Source organism: Corvus kubaryi, unplaced genomic scaffold (assembly GCF_017639235.1).
Source record: "Corvus kubaryi isolate FWS band 111438036 unplaced genomic scaffold, C.kubaryi_AGA036_p1.0 138, whole genome shotgun sequence".
Taxonomy (NCBI): domain Eukaryota; kingdom Metazoa; phylum Chordata; class Aves; order Passeriformes; family Corvidae; genus Corvus; species Corvus kubaryi.
Window position 1 is genome coordinate 10,274,574 of NW_024580672.1, and position 16,875 is coordinate 10,291,448.

General features: G+C 59.5%; 3 protein-coding genes across 4 annotated transcripts in view; 1 reads left to right on the forward strand and 2 right to left on the reverse strand.

Annotated features, from left to right (window-relative positions):
• GOLGA7B (golgin A7 family member B) overlaps positions 1-4,434 on the reverse strand; it is a 9,189-nt gene extending 4,755 nt beyond the window's left edge. Inside the window, exon 1 of the mRNA XM_042019115.1 lies at positions 4,378-4,434. Within this exon, the coding sequence (XP_041875049.1) occupies positions 4,378-4,434 (57 nt within the window). The remainder of the gene's footprint in view (positions 1-4,377) is intronic.
• A 2,138-nt stretch (positions 4,435-6,572) lies between these two features.
• On the forward strand, positions 6,573-9,524 carry SFRP5 (secreted frizzled related protein 5). Its single transcript, XM_042019116.1, has 3 exons — positions 6,573-7,212; positions 7,890-7,967; positions 8,363-9,524. The coding sequence occupies exons 1-3, from the start codon at positions 6,681-6,683 to the stop codon at positions 8,701-8,703; spliced, it is 951 nt and encodes a 316-aa protein (XP_041875050.1). The 5' UTR covers positions 6,573-6,680; the 3' UTR covers positions 8,704-9,524.
• A 2,378-nt stretch (positions 9,525-11,902) lies between these two features.
• On the reverse strand, positions 11,903-16,869 carry ZFYVE27 (zinc finger FYVE-type containing 27). 2 transcript variants are annotated; one of them, XM_042019118.1, is made up of 12 exons: positions 16,617-16,869; positions 16,461-16,531; positions 16,204-16,390; positions 15,938-16,033; positions 15,636-15,748; positions 14,791-14,921; positions 14,372-14,443; positions 14,192-14,212; positions 13,867-14,011; positions 13,514-13,560; positions 12,945-13,026; positions 11,903-12,720 (listed from the first exon to the last, which is right to left on the reverse strand). In XM_042019118.1, the coding sequence occupies exons 1-12, from the start codon at positions 16,811-16,813 to the stop codon at positions 12,656-12,658; spliced, it is 1,227 nt and encodes a 408-aa protein (XP_041875052.1). In that variant the 5' UTR covers positions 16,814-16,869; the 3' UTR covers positions 11,903-12,655. The 2 variants fall into 2 exon arrangements, with proteins under 2 accessions (XP_041875052.1, XP_041875053.1); XM_042019119.1 differs by lacking the exon at positions 14,192-14,212.
• Positions 16,870-16,875: the final 6 nt, after the last annotated feature.

The following is a 16,875-nucleotide window of genomic DNA, read 5'->3' on the forward strand; positions in this document are numbered from 1 at the left end:
CACAGCTAACACACACAACACAGCTAACACACACAGCTAACACAGCTCACACACAGCTAACACACACAACACAGCTCACACACAGCTAACACAGCTAACACACAGCTAACACACACAGCTAACAGACACAACACACACACAGCTAACACAGCTAACACAGAGCTAACATAGCTAACAGACACAACACACACAGCTAACACAGCTCACACACAGCTAACACAGCTAACACACACAGCTAACAGACACAACACACACACAGCTAACACAGCTAACACACACAGCTAACAGCTCACACACAGCTAACACAGCTAACACAGCTCACACACACAGGTGACACAGCTAACACGGCTAACACACACAGCTAACACAGTGAACGCAGCTAACACAGCACAGCCTGCTGCCTGTAGCACAGGGGTAGCTCTGTCTGACTCCTGCTCCCTGCCATGAGCACCAGCCCAGGCTTTGGGCAGAGCAAATGGAGGCAGGGCCCTGGGGTGGTTGGTGGGCAGCCCCCTTTCTCTGGAGCATGGCAGGGTTTGTGACCAAGGGACCAAAGGACACATGCCGTCAGGGACCCCAGTTGGAGGGCTCATGTTCCTCACAGACACAAAGCCATGGATCCCATAGGTTTTGGGGAAGTCTGCTGCTCCCATGGTTCAGAACACACTGCAGAGCAGTGAGGTACACCCTGCTCTGACAGTGCCACAAAACCAAAGAACGCCCCTTGAGAGGGTGGTGTGTGAAGTCTCCCATGCACCCAAACACGTGCATGCACACTGGCACAGGCACTCGTGCATGCACTCGGATGCCCACATCTGCCTGCGCACCCTATGCACCCCAGGCACATGCCCAGGTGCACATGCCATGTACTCACACACCTAAGCCTGTCCTCAGATGTCCCCAAACCCAGACCCTGCATCCCATCTCCTTCCCGTGCTGCATGCCACTGCCACGTCAGTGCTCGCCTGCCCGCCTGGCAGGTCCTGCCAGTTGCCATGGCAATACTGTGCCTGCCAGGAGATGAAGTTTGCTGTTCTATGCTGCAGTGAGGGGCCGAGAGCAGCGGGGGGATCAGCTCCCCCTACCACCCCAGGCTCTGCCCATCATCCTGCATCCTGTAGTGTTGCCCCAGGGTTGTCTCTTCTGGCTACACAAACAGAGCCCAGCACAGGACCCTCAGTTCTGGCCTCCATATGCCTCACAGGCCATGGACCTGGTGTCTGCATGTGTTGAGGAGTATCCTTTGGTGGGACATCACCCCACCACAGGGAGCCACCTTCTGCCAGCCATACTCCCCAGGACCAAGTCTTGTCCAGTGGCAAGCAGGACACGGACCTGTCCCAAAGCATTCCCCATCACCACAAAGAGCCTGGCCCCACCTGTAGTGCCTGCAGACCCTGGCATCTCCAGAGCTCACTGGGGTCTGCCAGCTCCCCGGTGCAGGGTGTGGCGTCATGGGCTTTCCAGTTTCAGCCAGAGCAGGGACAGACCCTGCTGGTTTCCGTGCAGAAGGAGCAGGCTGGTGTTATGCCACGCCACGCCACGCTGTGCTATGGCTTCCAGCAGGGCAGGTCAGAGGTGGAGGGGGCTGGCATAGCCAATGGAATCCCAGGCAGTAGGAGCAGGGACAGCAGCAGCTCGGGGCAGCCCCAATGTGCAGCATGGCCCTGCTCCCCTCCCCAGACCCCTGCACTGTGAGGGAGACTGATGCCATGATGATTTTTTGCCTTTTCTTTTTATATACCTTTTATGTATTCTCAGTATCCTTAACATACATACTTAGAATTCTTTAAACCTACTATCTTAGCATAGTCCTAATATTCTACTAAGCCAAAAAAACAAACATCCTAAATCTCACAATTAAAAACCAAAAAACCTTACACTATCTTAAAAAATCAAAATCCTCTCTAAAACATATCCTATAACCTAAAATTAAACCCATCTGAAAAAAAAATACTTTAGAATAAAGAAATGTCACACCATTCATTTAAACCTCTCATTAAAACATCTTTGTCAAATATACTAATTTACAAAGTCTTTAAAATTATATACACAATATAACATAAATACACATTTCAACGTATTCTACCTTAACGAACTGTTACACCATAAAAATCCTTATTAAAAACCCAAATAAAAACCCTTTTATCCTTTAACTGTATCTAACTCTTAATTCTAAAATCAGGAAAAAGGCATCAGGACTGGCAGGGCTCTGACACTTCTGCTCCATCTGCTCAGCCCAAAGGGGTGATTTTTCAGGCTGCCCAGCAGCAGGGATGGGCATGGCTGGTGCGAGAGCTGCCTTTACTCCTCTGCCTGGCTCTTCCTTTGCACCTGGAGTGAGGCAGCTCTGACCTGTCTTGCAGACAGACCCCGCAGATACCTGCCCCAGGCCCTGGCTGACCTCCCAGAGACCCTGCCCCTGGCCCCATGGGACAGACAGGGGGTACACTTGGTACCCCTATGGCCAGCCCTCAACAGACAGTGTGCCTGTGCCCATCACACCACAGCAGGCATGGCCCAGCAGTGCCCCTGCTCCAACCCCTGCGCTTGGCTCCCAGACTGGGACCAGGGGGTGTCCCTGCTGTGTCCCTGGTGCCGCACCTCATCCCAGCATCTCAACCCTCCCTCCAGTACAAGAAGGATGATCAGGGGCCATGGAGGACAGCTGGAGCCCTGCAACCAGCCTGGGATCAACCCCTGGGGCTGCATCCTGCACCCACTGCCTGTCAGAGCTGTCAGCAGCTCCAGCTCTGCTTCAAAGGGGCCACAGAAGGGCCTGGCAGCTGTTTCTCCCAGCACTGGAAGTGCTTTCATAATGGTGGGGAGCATGAGCTCACCATCCCAAGTGAGGACAACGGTGACATTTGGGAGGCACAAACACAGCGTGATTCACTGATAACCTTTCCTAAGAGATCCCAGGTGTGTGCGCCTGGGAGAGAAGAGGGACGGGGACGTGGGGCCCACACTGTGAGCCTCTGGAAAACAGCTCCAAATGCCCCAGCCTGCCCCTTCACGCAGGATGTGGAGAGTGCCCCAAACTGGGGGCACTGACCCTAGAGATTGGGCACCCTAAGTATGGACACTCCTCTGTGGCACCTCAGTCCAGCTGTGTCCATCTGAAGGGGTGGCTCTAGGGCCCCCATTGCACTGGGAGCCCCCACAGAGGGTGGAGGCAGCCCCCCAGCACATCCCACAGGGGTTCACAGGAGCTGGGAGACAGCATCCTCCTGCACACAGGCAAGCAGAGGAGGATGTGGTTTCAGAGCAAGGTGCCAAGGTCTGGCATTAGCAAAGGTGCCAGCTGGGAGCAGGGACTGTGCGAGGATTGCTCCCATACCGCGGAAGGGGCTGTGGTGGGAGCAGACGTGGTGGGGCGGAGAGGGACAAACAGCACTGCAGAGAAGGTCCCCACGCATGGCGGCATGCTGTGAGGGAAAGGGACTCTTCCTCAGAGGATCCCCACATGCGACATGCCCCCTCCCTGCCCTGCTGAGCAGGACCAAACGCCGGGGGCCAGGATCGGGGCGTCCGGCCGCGAACAGGGAGGGTCTGTGTGCAAGCTGGCAGGAACTGGGCAGGGCCAGGAGGTGCTGGGTGGGGGCTGGGAGGGCGCCAGGGCAGCCTCGGCTCCGCAGCTGGGCCGGGAGCGCTGCCAGCACATTCCTGGGGCTGCCGGACAGCGGGAGTGTGTGTGGGCGCAGGGCAAGTGCACGGCAGTTGCTGACCCTCCCCACTGCCCACCCCGATGGTCTCACATTGCCCCCGGGCAACCTCGACCCCACGGTGGCCCCAGTCATGCCCCAACCTCCTGCGGCCTCTCCCAGGCAGGACCACCCCCCCGGAGCCGTGCTGCCAGCCCAGCACTGCCGCGCAGCCGGGGTGCTCTCTCCTGGGAGCCGCTGGACGCCGTGGGACACGTGTCCCTGCACGGACAGTCCCAGCGTGCCAGCCCCTCCTGAGGCTCTCTGCATGGCCAGCCGCAGTGCGCTATCCCTCTCCCAAAGGCCCCTGCTCCACACTGGGTGCAGCCCATGCCCAGCACTGTTGCAGCCCAGGAACCAGTGGGACAGGAAGGATGAAAGGATAGGAAAAGAGGAGGATGAGAGGGAGCCCACCCAGCCCGCTCAGCCCATCCACCCAGGCCCAGGAGATGCATCTCTGCTGACAGAAACAAGGTCGGTAGTACCCAAAGCTGCGGCAGGAGAGTGGGACACAAGGATGGAAGGAGGTGGCCAGAACCCTGCTCAGCTTCCCATTTCTCGGGAGCCTCCTACTGCCCTGGCTCAGCTCTGCTCTGTGCTACAACCAGGCACGGGTCCTCCACAGGGAGGGTCCGGAATGTCGAGGGAGCACCCCCAGGAGATGTGCTCTTACCATGCCACCCTGGCTGGCTGTCCCTGAGGTCTCCACCGCAGAGGTGGCGGTCCCCATGGCCCCGCTTCCGGTCTCACTGCTGTGACAAGTGGCACAAGCAGTGACACAAGAGGTGGCACAGCCAGCTTTCTGGAGTGACAGGAGCAGGTGTCAGTCTCACAGACAGTTGCATGGGTGCAGAACAGGGATGTGGGCCCTGGAGCAGCCTGCACAGACAAGACGCAGGGAAGGGTGCCAGCTCCAGCTGTCTTGGGTCCATCCCCTTCTCTGGGGTACAGCCCAGATCTACGTTCCCTGGGGCATCCTGAGTGGGAAAGGGTTAAGGAAGCAGTGCGAGTGCAGCAGGGACTCCCCAGAGCATAGGCACAGTCTCAGCTCAGAGATAAGGCTGCCAGGACACCCCACAGGGAGGAGCAGGGGACAGACACCACTCTTCTGGGGCCAGCCCTGCAGCACGGCCAGGAGGTGACTCCAGGCTCCAATGAAGGCATCATTACAGACAAAGGGACTGGGTCAGCTGGCAGGGAGACCCTTCCTCAGCCCCAGCCTTGCCAGCCCTCTCACCTGCATCTGGTGGGGTGCCAGCTGCCACAGAGTGCTCAGCACCCCCAAGACCTTCCTGGGAGGGACTGGGGAGGTAGACACCAGACTGGGCTGTGGGACAGGGCAGGCTGAGAGCCAGGAGCAGGTCCATGGTCAAGAGCAGGACAGTGCTGGCAGTGCCACGGGAACAGCCCAGGGACGTGGCACACCCGTGACCATGCTCAGCATCCACACGCTGGCAGCTCCACCCTGCACACCCAGCCTCCCTCTGCCTCCACCTCCCCATTCCTGCTCCCAGGCCTCACCAGCCCCTTCCCAGCCCAGTTCCCAAGGCAGTTACACCCTGCCCAAACCCATCCATCACGGATTAGCTATTTTCTATCAGCATTTATCTCCAGACAATCTTAGTCCTGCCGTGACAGCCTGATGCCTCCATCACCCTCCCTCCTGCTACCAGGCAGCCCTGATAACAGGCTGCTGTATCTTATCGGGCTCCCTGGCAGTTACACATTAATGGTGCCATCTCCGGGGCTTGGTTGGGGTGGGATGAACCCAGCCCATCCTCGGGCTGGAGCAAGCATCACTGGCTGATGCAGTGGTGGGTGCTGAGCCCAGCACAGAGGGCATGGGCAGGGCAGGCAGGCTATAGGTAAAGGCAGGTTGTGCAGCTGAGGTTCCCAGCATTGCCCTGAAGCAGATGGACCCCGCCAGGGCTGGGGGGACAGTCCCTGCCCCCAGCCCAGGGCAAAGAGCAGCTGCTATCACTGCCTGCACTGGACTGTTTGCTCTATCGCCCATTAACAGAGGTGCCTTATCCGGTGGGCAGGGGCCAGCGGCAGCCCAAAGCCCGTTGGCCAGGCAGGGGCATCGATTATAGGAAAGGGAGGGGTGCCCCAGATAACCCCTGGAGACAAATGGATTTTTAATGGGGTCTTAAGACTTGCACCCCTCATCTCCAAGGGAATGGGGGAATGTTGTCTGGGCAGGACCCTCCCACTGCTTGGGCTCTAGCTTTGCCCACAACCTGAGCACTGGCAGAGCCTGGGTGCAAGCCCTTTGCTGGTAGGTGTAATCCCAGCTGTGCCTGTGCCAGCAGGACATGGACTGCCCGAGGTGCATGCTGGCAGAGCCATCCATGAGGAGTAAGGACCCCATGCCCATGGCGTTGCCTTGGCGTTGATGGCACACCTGGCACCTGGGTACACCAGCCCTCCCAGGGCTGCAGCATTGAACCTTCCGGGATGTCCTCTTCCTTAAACCCCAGCACCCCAAGCGTATTGTTTTGGGAGAAAAGAGTGGGGAATGGAGTGGCATAGGGTAGGAACCAGGGTCCCCTGCCCCGTGACAGAGCATGCCTGTGGGGTGCCAGGTGGGATGGGGGCAGTGAGACTGGTGAATAACGGGGGAACAACACATCGCCATGGGACAGGCGAGCCAGCCCTCCTAGAAAACATCACCCCAGGGGCACACAGAGCCAGGGCGGGCTGGGGGGGTGCATGCCAGGGGGCTCCCTGGGAGGGCGAGGGGCATGGAGCACCATGCGCCGGGGAGGGAGGGCTGGAGGTGGCAGCGGTGCGGGCAGACTAGGGGGAGCCGGGGGCCAGCCCCGGGGGGGCCCAGCAGGCAGAGCAGATTGGCTGCCGGCGAGGTCTCCAACCTCCTTAGAAAGGGCAGCGAGCGTGGGAGGCGCTAAGGGAGCAGGCAGGGTGCCGAGCCACGCTCCCGTCCCGCTCGGCAGCGTCAGGCAGGCAGCGGCGGCGATGCCGCAGGCGGGCAGCCCCCCGGGGTCCCGGGGCACGGCGCTGCTGGCCCTGGCGCTGGCGCTGGCAGGGTCCCTGGGCGGCGGGCAGCACTACGACTACTACGGGTGGCAGCCCGAGAGCCAGCCCCACGGGCGCTTCTACGGGCGGGAGCCGCAGTGCCTCGACATCCCGCCCGACATGCAGCTCTGCCGCGACGTGGGCTACAAGCGCATGCGGCTGCCCAACCTGCTGGAGCACGAGACCATGGCCGAAGCCAAGCAGCAGGCTGGCAGCTGGGTGCCCCTGCTCGCCAAGCAGTGCCACACCGATACCCAGCTCTTCTTGTGCTCCCTCTTCGCCCCTGTCTGCCTTGACCGGCCCGTCTACCCCTGCCGCTCCCTCTGTGAGGTGGTGCGTGACTCCTGCGCCCCTGTCATGGAGTCCTACGGCTTCCCCTGGCCTGAGATGCTGCACTGTGGCAAGTTCCCCTCTGACCACGAGCTCTGCATCGCCGTCCAGTTTGGAAACAGCAAAGCCACGCCGCCACCAGGTAAGTGGGAAGGGTGCTGTAACGGGATGGGAATGCATGTGGAGCCCCTGCACACCCATCCCTTCATTGCTCAAAGCCCAGCCCAGGACACTGGTGGTGGCCAAGGACTCCGTCTGCAACAGGGCAGGAGTGGGCACAGTATCAGCTTTGTCTGGGCACCACTCATTGCCTAGAAACACTGGGCTCCCAGCTGCCTGCACAGAGCTGTCCCGGGATAAGGAAGAACATGGGATGAGGTGGGAGCCACTGGCGGATCTGCCGCAGTGCTGTGTCCCTCTCCTCCCATTGGGTCCCATGTCAGCTGCAGAGAGCAAGCTGCACCTGTGGGTCTCAGCCCCCCGCTGCTGCTGCAGGGTGGCTGTCCCCTCAGGCAGGAGAGGGGACATCACCCAAAGGCAGCCCAGGGTCAGGATCAGGGCTGTGACAGCTGGGGCCACCCTTGCTGTTGCTGTGCTTCCAAGTGCCAGCATCTGATGGGAGGGTGTCCCCATATCTCTTCCCCTCCTGGGGGATGACCCTGGCAAGTGAGGTGCTCTGTGCCTCCCCACATCACCCCAGCACAGCTACCTAGGGAGCAGAGGAGCTGCTGGGCTCTACCCACATGTCCCCAAGGAGCTGGCCCAGGTGACAAGTATCAGCAGCAGGAAGCTGTGACAGTGATTGGTCTTTCACTGCAGTGTCCAAGATCTGCACCCAGTGTGAGATGGAGCACAAGGCGGATGGCATGATGGAGCAGATGTGCTCCAGTGACTTTGGTGAGTGCCGGGGTCTTCTTCCCCACCCCCCTGGACAAGGGTCTGCCTCCCCTAGGTCTGACAGCTGGGGCGGGAGCTGGCCAGAGGGTGGGGTTGTAGGGGGACAGCCCCATGGGAGACCCCTGAGCCATTCCCTTGGACCCTTCGTGCATGGGATGAGTGCACCACAGGAGAAGACATTGGTGGGGGGACAGGCAGAGTGGGACATTTGGGAGGACCACTGGGGGCCTCTGCTGGACCCCCCCCAGCAACCCCTTTCCCCTCCCCACACAGTAACTTCCCCAGAGACCCACCCCAGGGATGTCCTGCACAGGTGCCTGGCCTAGACCCTCCCCTCCCCAGAACCACAGCTGTGCTCCCCTCCCCCAACCGTGCCCCATGGCTGCCCCACACAGTGGTGAAAATGCGCATCAAGGAGATGACGGAGGAGAACGGGGAGCGGCAGCTGGTGGCTGCCCAGAAGAAGAAGGTGCTGAAACTGGGCCCACTGAAGCGCAAGGACACCAAGAAGATGGTGCTGCACATGAGGAACGCGGGTGCCTGCCCCTGCCCCCAGCTTGACAGCCTCAGTGGCAGTTTCCTGGTCATGGGCCGCAAGGTGGGCAGCCGCCTGCTGCTCCTGGCCATCTACCCCTGGCAGAAGCACAACAAGGAGATGAAGTTTGCAGTCAAGTTCATGTTCTCCTACCCTTGCCCCCTCTACCACCCCCTGCTCTATGGGGCTGGGCAGCACTAGGGCTTTTCCCACCCTGCCCTTTTCCAGGACTCCTGCACTGGCCCAACATCACACCCCTGGCTTCCCTGGCTGCACCCCAGGAGCCCAGCTGTGCTCACCTCAGCCCCTCGGTTGTGCCTCAGAATCCGGCTCTGCACCCACAGGATTCCCTGCTGCATTTGTGGGAGCCCTGATCCACAGCCAAGACCCCTGCCTCCTCCTGAGAGCCCTGCTCTGCACCCCTGGCGCCCCTGTTCTGCTCCAAAGACCCCTGCCCCTGCCCAGGAGTTTAGTCTGGACCCAGGACCCTTGTTCTGCACGTTTGTGAGCCCTGGTCTGCACTGGAGACCCTTGTCTACTCCCGGGTTCCCTGCCCAGAAGCCCAGAGACCCTTGCTTTCATTTAGGATCCCTGCTTGGCCCTCTTGGCTACACCTGGGACCCCTACCCTGCACCCATGTCCTTTGCCCAGCTCCCTCATGACATGCCCCAGACCCTCAGCCCCCCAGTCCCTATTCCAGCCCACCAACCCATGCCCTCACCTGAAGCTCAGACCCAGCCCTGGATTATCTCACCCTCGCAGAGACCCAGCCCAGCCCAGGCAGGTCCCTCCTGCCCCTCTGTCCCCACTGACTGTCCCCTTCAAGACCAAGTGCCCAGACCAGCACAACCCCTTCCTGGGCTCCCCCACTCCCCACACCACATGGCTCAGTGTGTGAGGGGGGTCCGCCTCCAAGCCCCCCAGACCAGCCCTGCTGCATCCCTCGCACACACCCCTGCTGTGACCCAGCCCACGCATCCCTTGCCCATCCACACCACAGTAAATTATTCCACCTCAGAGAAGTCTGTGTGCAGCTCACTGCAGTTCATGGGTAAGAGTCCCCTGGGGCTCCCTCAGGGACCCCAGAAGAATGGGAGGGGGGTCCCAATCCTGCCCACGGGGTGAAGCAGCCTGAGGGAGCAAGGTCACCCCAGGATCTGGCTCTAGCCCCACTTCAGGTGCTGAGCCCAGACCCTGAACGTGGGCAGTCCAGCCAAGCCAAGAGATGTGGTTCCTAGTGGTCACAGGCATCACTGGAGACTCAGGCACCCCTGCCACTCCAGGGAGCCCGGGAGGGCATTGAGATGAATAAGATGGGGGGACAAGGCTGTCACTGCTCCTGGAGCTCCACAGCTGGGTCTGACAATGTTTGCCAGGGAAGTTTCTTCCTTTGTCACCCCAGGGAATAAATCCATGGTCTGGGAGCTTGCAGCACTTGTGAGAAGCGTGGCACTGAGCATCATAGGGGGCAGATACTGGACCAGGCAGCCTCCAACCCTGTCCTCCCCACACTGTCTCGTCTGAAAGCCCTGTCTGCAGCTCCCTGCCAGCCCTGCTCGGCTGCCAGACCTCCCATGCCACAACCTCCAGCCTCCTCTGAAAAGATTCCTAGGGCCACCCACCTACACTAGCCAGGACCCTCCGAAGAGCCCAAGGACCAGGGCAGCCCTCAGCCCGGCCCCTCTGATGGCAGCAGGGCGCTGTCTCTTAGCTCAGCTCCACTCCCCCAGCTGCCCCCCAGTTCCAGCTGGCAAGGGGGCAGCCTGAATGACCCAGCCGTGTTTACCCAGTGCATATTTGTATCCACCCATCCCAAAGCATGAGGGGGGCCCGAAGGTGGTCGCCAGGATATTTACCCAGTGCCTGGCTGCCTGACACTGCGTCTTCTCTTCGGAGCTGGCCCAGCATCAGGGAGCCTCCTGGGACAAGAGGGAAATTGAGGCTGCAGGATGTCTGCTCCCACCCTCTTCTGGCTGACAAGAGCACTGGGCACCTGCCCTGCTCTGGGATGACCTCTTTTCCCTCTGCCCTCCTTGGCCATGGTCTTGGCCCCACTGGTCAGCCTCCAGAGCCCAAATCTCCTGCTCTGGCCAGGGAGAGGTGCCTGTGCCCCTGCCCCACAGCCAGCCAGGAATATGGGGCAGCCAGCCCCTGCCCCAGCCTCACACCAGGAGCAGGCACTCACTGCCTCCACCTTGCTCCCTGGCCACTGGGAAAAAAAAAACGGGGAAAAAATTCAAATATTATTAGAAGGTATGTTCAGAGCTTGACTGCTGAGCACACTTCCATAGGAATAAACACTGTCAATTATGACATTTTACTGCACAACTTAAAAAGCATAAATAAAACCCCATCTCCCACAGCCTAAGTTTATCTGTAGCCCTCTGTACTCTGTGTCATTAGCATCTTCCCAGAGAGTGCTCAGACATACAGGGCCATCATGCTCATTGCTCCAAGTGTTTTCCTCTAGAAATATAAGTAGCTCCTCTGCCTCCCACTGTCAGCCGTCTGAGCAAGCTCACCCCTCCCAGCCCAGTAATCATCCCATTGCAGACACCCTCACAAACCCACCCACAGCTCTTGGGGTGCTACACAGCCCCCTCCCAAATGTTACAGCTGCTCCACTGCCCCCACTTAACTGCTCAGCCCTCTGCACACCAGTCCCCTGCACACCCAGCACAACCCAGACACCCTCATCATCAAATTCCAGCTTTTCCCCAGATTTCCATGTGAAGGAGTTTATGAACCCACATCCAAGATGAGTGTTTAGGCTGCCTGCCCCATAGGAGCTCCCACACTGGTGGGATATAGAGCCTGCAGCGAGGTCTGGGCTCCAGCAACCTCTCAGAGTGGTGGGTGTCATAGCCTGGCAGGCACTGGGTGCTGGCAGCCCAAAAGCACTGGCCCCCCAGATGCCCTGGCTTGGAGGAAGCTGCAGCTGGCTGGCAGGGACCCAGGCCATGGCTGTTCCCAGCTGCACAGCAGCCAGGGTCACATTCCTGGGATAGCTGGGAGCTTTGCTGTTCACACAAGGAAAGGTCATCCTTGTGCACACAGGCAGCTGGTGGGACCACTGCCTGGGGAGGGCAGGGGAAGGAGCAGCCACAGGAGGCAGACGAAGCTCAGCAGCTCCTGTCAGAGCTGAGGTGCTCCCTGGCTCCAGCCCAGCAGGATCCAGCCCTGGCACAGCTGACAGGCAGCTGCACACAGCTCTGAGCAGGGGGCAAACAAGGCTACAGCAGGACAGAAGATGGGAATTCCAGTAAAGCACAGAGAGCTGGTGGCACAGACACACCATTTCTCCAGAAGCACCTGCAGGACAGCAGGGCCAAGGCCACAGAGGTGTCAGAGTGACCTGGGACTGGGACAGCTTTCACTGGGATGATGACACAAGAGCCAGTTGAGGACAAGAGATTTATTGGTCATTCTCTATATGCAATTATATATTAATCTGTAGTAGAAAGCAGCAGTCACTAAGTGCACAGAGCAGCACCAACTCCTGCCTTTTCTTGCACTGGAGATCCAGCCACACAGCCCAACCCAAACTCAGTCTCTTTCCTCCTCTGGGCTACAGCCAAATTCGGGGGTAAAAGACTAAACCTGCAGGCAGTGAGGCTGAGGAGCACAGGAGTGACTAGCAGAGTCTCAGCTGAGCCCGGATGAAAGACCTAGCTAGTCTAGACCTCAAGGGATGCAGGAGGAGCTCTGACTTGATCCCAAAAATACAGTCACTTATAGCACAGTGCTAGGAAAGGTAGGGACAGAGCCCTGAGGTTGTTCTGCCCCAGCCAGGAGGCAAAGGCAGGACCATGAGTAGGAAGGATGGCTCTTCCATCACTGAGCCAGGCCAAAGGGCCTGGGCAAGCACATGGCAGGGCACAGCAAGTGCCAGAGAGCACCCAGGGCTTGGAGCAGCTGTGAGGATGGGGCACAACTGTGGGCAATGCTCCACCACAGGGACCCAGATGGTGCATGGCAAGGACAGCTGGTCCATCCAGCTTGGCGCTGGCAGGAGGAGTGCAAGTGCAAGCGTCCTCTGGCAGGGGAATGCCACGCTGGGATCCAAACAGTCCAGGCTCCCAGCGGCAAGGCTGCCTGCCCACTGTCCCAGGTGTCACAGCGCAGGACACAGGAGCTGGCTGGGCCTGTTTCATCACTTGATGAGCAGCTGGTTGCAGACAGCGCACACGAACACTGTCTCCTTCTGAGCCTCCGGGGCTGGAAAGGAAAGCAGATGTCAGAGATGCTCCCCCTTTCCCACCACAGGCTAGGGACCCCAGCCATAAAGCTGCTTCCAGAGCTGCAAATTCATCACTGCTCTGTCCCAAGCCAGGCTGTGCTGGGAACGTCCTGTCTACCCTCCCCACCAGGGCTGGGGCAAATGGCTGAGCAGACAGAACAGGTGGAAGCAGGAGCTCTTTCCCCCCCACCTTTCAACTCACCTGTGGCTCCCATCACGGCCTTGGGGACTTTGAAAGAACAACACCTGGAGCAGAAGCTGTTCCCACAGTTACTGCAGTTCCGCTGTGGAGAAGGATGGAGGTGAGCCCCAGATGTGTATCAGACTAGCCCAGGAGTAAATGAAGGGGGCCAAAAGTCTACACCTCCTTCTGAGAGTTGCCCACAGACTGTGTGCCAAGCATCACACACAGAGCTCAGATAAGGCAACAGGTCATTCCAACTAGCAGACCCATGCTCTGCTTCACCAGAAAGGCCAAAGGAAATGGACTAAACCAGGGCACAGAGCAGGTACCTTCTACAGTAACACACATAACAATGTGGGTTTGGCCTGAGGCAGCCTCCAAAGGAGTAAATGGACAAATGCTCCACAACACGAGGAATCCCTGGTACCATTAGGCATGTGACAACACCTAGCATTTAGCTGAGGTCATCTGGGCTGTGACCGAGGCGAGACACCTGAACTGCTGGAGAAATCCGGGTCAAGCCAGACATGAGCAACACCTCTGCCCCAGGTGCAGACAGCAAGCTGGGGCAGAAGCTGAAGACTCACCCTCTTCTTGAGCACAGAGAAGGTGGCGGCACAGCCCGTGCAGTTCCCTGGCAGAAAGAGAGCAGAGGTCAGGCAGGGCTCTGCTGCCTGGGGCTGCAAGTGGCACAAGAACATCCATAGCTGTTGTAAAGGCTCAGCTCAGAGATGACATTGCTGCACCTTCCTGTCTGTGCCCTTCCTAGGAGTGCTGGGACCCTCCTCCCCATGGAGTGGAAAAGGTCACTGGAGGTGTCAGCACAGCCCTAGCAGGTACCACACCACCCTCTCCACTCCCAGTCCTACGGTCACTACTGGAAGCAGCACAGACCCCACGCTGTTGAGCTCCCCCAAGAAGCACCTGCTTCTAAACTCACCAAAGTTGTTGCTGGGGTAGCGCTTGCGCAGGCGCTCGGTCAGGCGCGACACCTTGCTGCGGATCACCTCGTTTTTGCTCATAAAACCATTGTCTGGGAGGCTGAGGTCAAAATCTGCTGAGCACTGAGAGCTCTCATCATCCTCCTGCAGAGAGCAGAGCCAGCTGAGCACCACAGGGTGGCTGGGGGCACACTGAGGGCTGCAGGGCAGCCCACACCAGAGGCACAAGCAGCGTGCTCCACCTGGCATTTCTACAAGCCACCAACAAACCAGGCAAAGCTCCAGCTGGGAGGAGATGCCACACCCTGGCATGGCAGTACTCACCATGACCAGCAGCTGGTTCTCCTTCTCCCGCAGCATGGGACAGAGAGGGAGTACAGACAGAGTCAGAGGCACCAGCCCCACAGCCACCCTCCCTGAGCACCTGGTAGGCCCAACAAGGCCTTTGTCCCTTTCCCACCTCAGCTACCCTGCAGGCACAGCCTACCCCAACCAGTCTCAAACCTCAATAGCATCTTTGAACTCTTCATCAGGTTCTGCCTCCTCTGCTTCCTCCACACTGCCAGGGGTAAGGTCCTACAAGAGATAGACAAAGCTAGTCCTGCTGTTCCCCTGCCTCTGTCCAAAGATGGCCCCACATTTCTGAGCAGGTTCCAGGACAACTGATCTGGCCCCAGGTGACACAAGTGTCAGGTGAGGTGTGCCCCTGCCTCCTCAGACCACATCTTTATATGTGGCAAAAGGACTGAGCCAAGCCCCCACAGCAGAGAGCAGCATCCCAGTAACTTGGGAGTGGCTCACAGGCTTCCAGCAAAGATGGCAGCTGGAAGAAGTTTGTGTGTAGAGGGACACAGGCACGGTCAGACCCAAGGGCTGGCTCTCCAGCTCCCATCCCACAACTGCCAGCCCTGCCCCTATCTCACCTCTGTGCTGGTGGGGGTGGGGGTCCGATCTGGGGCAGCAGCTGGTGGCAGGGGTTCAGCAGGCTCTGGAGTGCTCTCGAGGGGTTTGGAGCCCACACACTGCTCGATGGAGGCCTTGAGCTCCATTATCACTGGTTAAGAGGGGAACACAGCTGGAGTAGAGTGGCATTTCCCTACTCCCAGCCACACCACACAAAAGCCAGCTGCAAGACCTGATCTCCAGAGCTCTAGGTGGGGCACTGACACATATCATTCACTCATCAGATGTCCTGAGCCCTCCTCTGCTCACACATCAAAGTTAGGGAAGAAGGGAACCCCCCTCCACCACCTGCCCCAGCTCAAGACAGGGAGCAGCAGGGGCCAAGGTCACAGCTCAGACACATCCAGCACTCCTCCAGCACAAGCCACAGAAGAGGGCTCCTCTCCCTTCCAATGGCACGTTTTCAAGCCTGTATCATACACTGCCACAGGCACTGAATGTGTTTCAAATTCTGAAGAGCAGGGTCAGAGATTGAGAGGGGTGGAGATGCCCACACACAGGCTGCATTGACAGACCCTGGTTTGCCACACCACAGAGAAGAGAAGGAAACAGTACCTGGGCTGGGACACACATCAGGAGAGACTCTCACCTCCAACAGCTGAGCCCCAGGACTACACCACCCACCCTGGGCTGCTGAGCACCACCCCTAGGACATCATTGCTTTCAGGGAGGTTCAGGGTCTATGGTGGAGCCTGACACAGGACAGTGGGCTCATGTAAGAGAGAGGTCCAGGGCAGGATCCCTGGCTTCAGAGGGCCTTTCCCCAACCCATCCCACACAGGGCACTTCCAGGGAGGTCTCATACCTTGGTAGAACTGGGTGTTGCCCAGGAAGAGGGTGCTGTTGAGGATGGCCAGGACCCAGCAGAGGGGCAGCAGGTAGAGGACACAGATAGTGCCCAGCAGCGCCCCATAAAACCTATGGAAAGCAGCAGGATACTGCGGTCAAGGCAGAGCAACCCACATGACAAAATAAAACCCCTTCCTTCACCTGGTGTTCCACCTGTTCTCTCCAAGTACCAAACAAATCAAACAAGGCGCCGCAGGCCTGGCTGAGCCCCTCTCCCCACCAAGCCCACCACAGGGTGCCTGACCCAGTACTACTCACTGGGAAGAGACAGTGGGGTTCTCCCAGTACAGCACACGGTACACTGCCTCACAGCTGCAGCACATCCCGCTCAGAAACCCCTCCAGCTGGATCAGGCTGCGAATGAGACAGTCACAAAAAAGCTCTACAAACACACACCCTCGTTCCCCCACATTCACACGGGTTACGGTGGCCAAACTGGCACAAGCCCTGCACAGCCTCTGAGAAGCCCTTCTGGCTGCAGAGGCTCCCACAGTGCCACCGCTGGGGCGGCCCCAGGGACTCACAAGCTCTTGACCTGGGCGACGGCCTCCTGCCGCGAGAGCTGCACCTTGCGCAGATCCTCCCTGCGGATGCTGTGGTACCTCCTGCGCACCAGCTCCGGCTCCGAGGGCCGGGCCCGGCACGTCTCTTGCAGGTAACCCAGCAGGGCCGGCACCGCCACCAGCAGGGCGAGCACCGAGTACCAGGCAGCTGGAAAAGACGGGACAGCGTCAGCCCGGACGGTCCGGGAAGGGGACCAGCCCTGACCCCTGACACGCACCTTGGCCGAGAGTGAGCAGGAGGAAGTTGAGGCCGAGGCAGACCAGGAGAGAGCACACAGGCCGCTGCCACCTGCCGAGAGAGGGGAAGGTAAGGGACATGAGACCCCAGGGACGGTCTCGGTCTCAGTCTCGATCGCGGCCCAGCCCGCACCTACCGGAGGAGGGAGCGGACACCCTCGGCGGCGTCCCGCAGCGGCTCCAGGTAGAGCTCCAGCCGCCGGTAGCTCCGCACCAGCTCCAGCAAGTCGAAAGCAGCGGCGGCCTTGGGCGGCGACGGCTCCGGCGGGGCCTCACCGGCTCCCGTGGCCCCTTCGGGGCCGCCTGCCGCCCCGTCCCGCTCCACCGCCTGCATGACGGGACCGGGAGCGGAGCGGCCCCGCCGCGCTCGGCCCAACCCCGCCGCGCGCTCCCGTG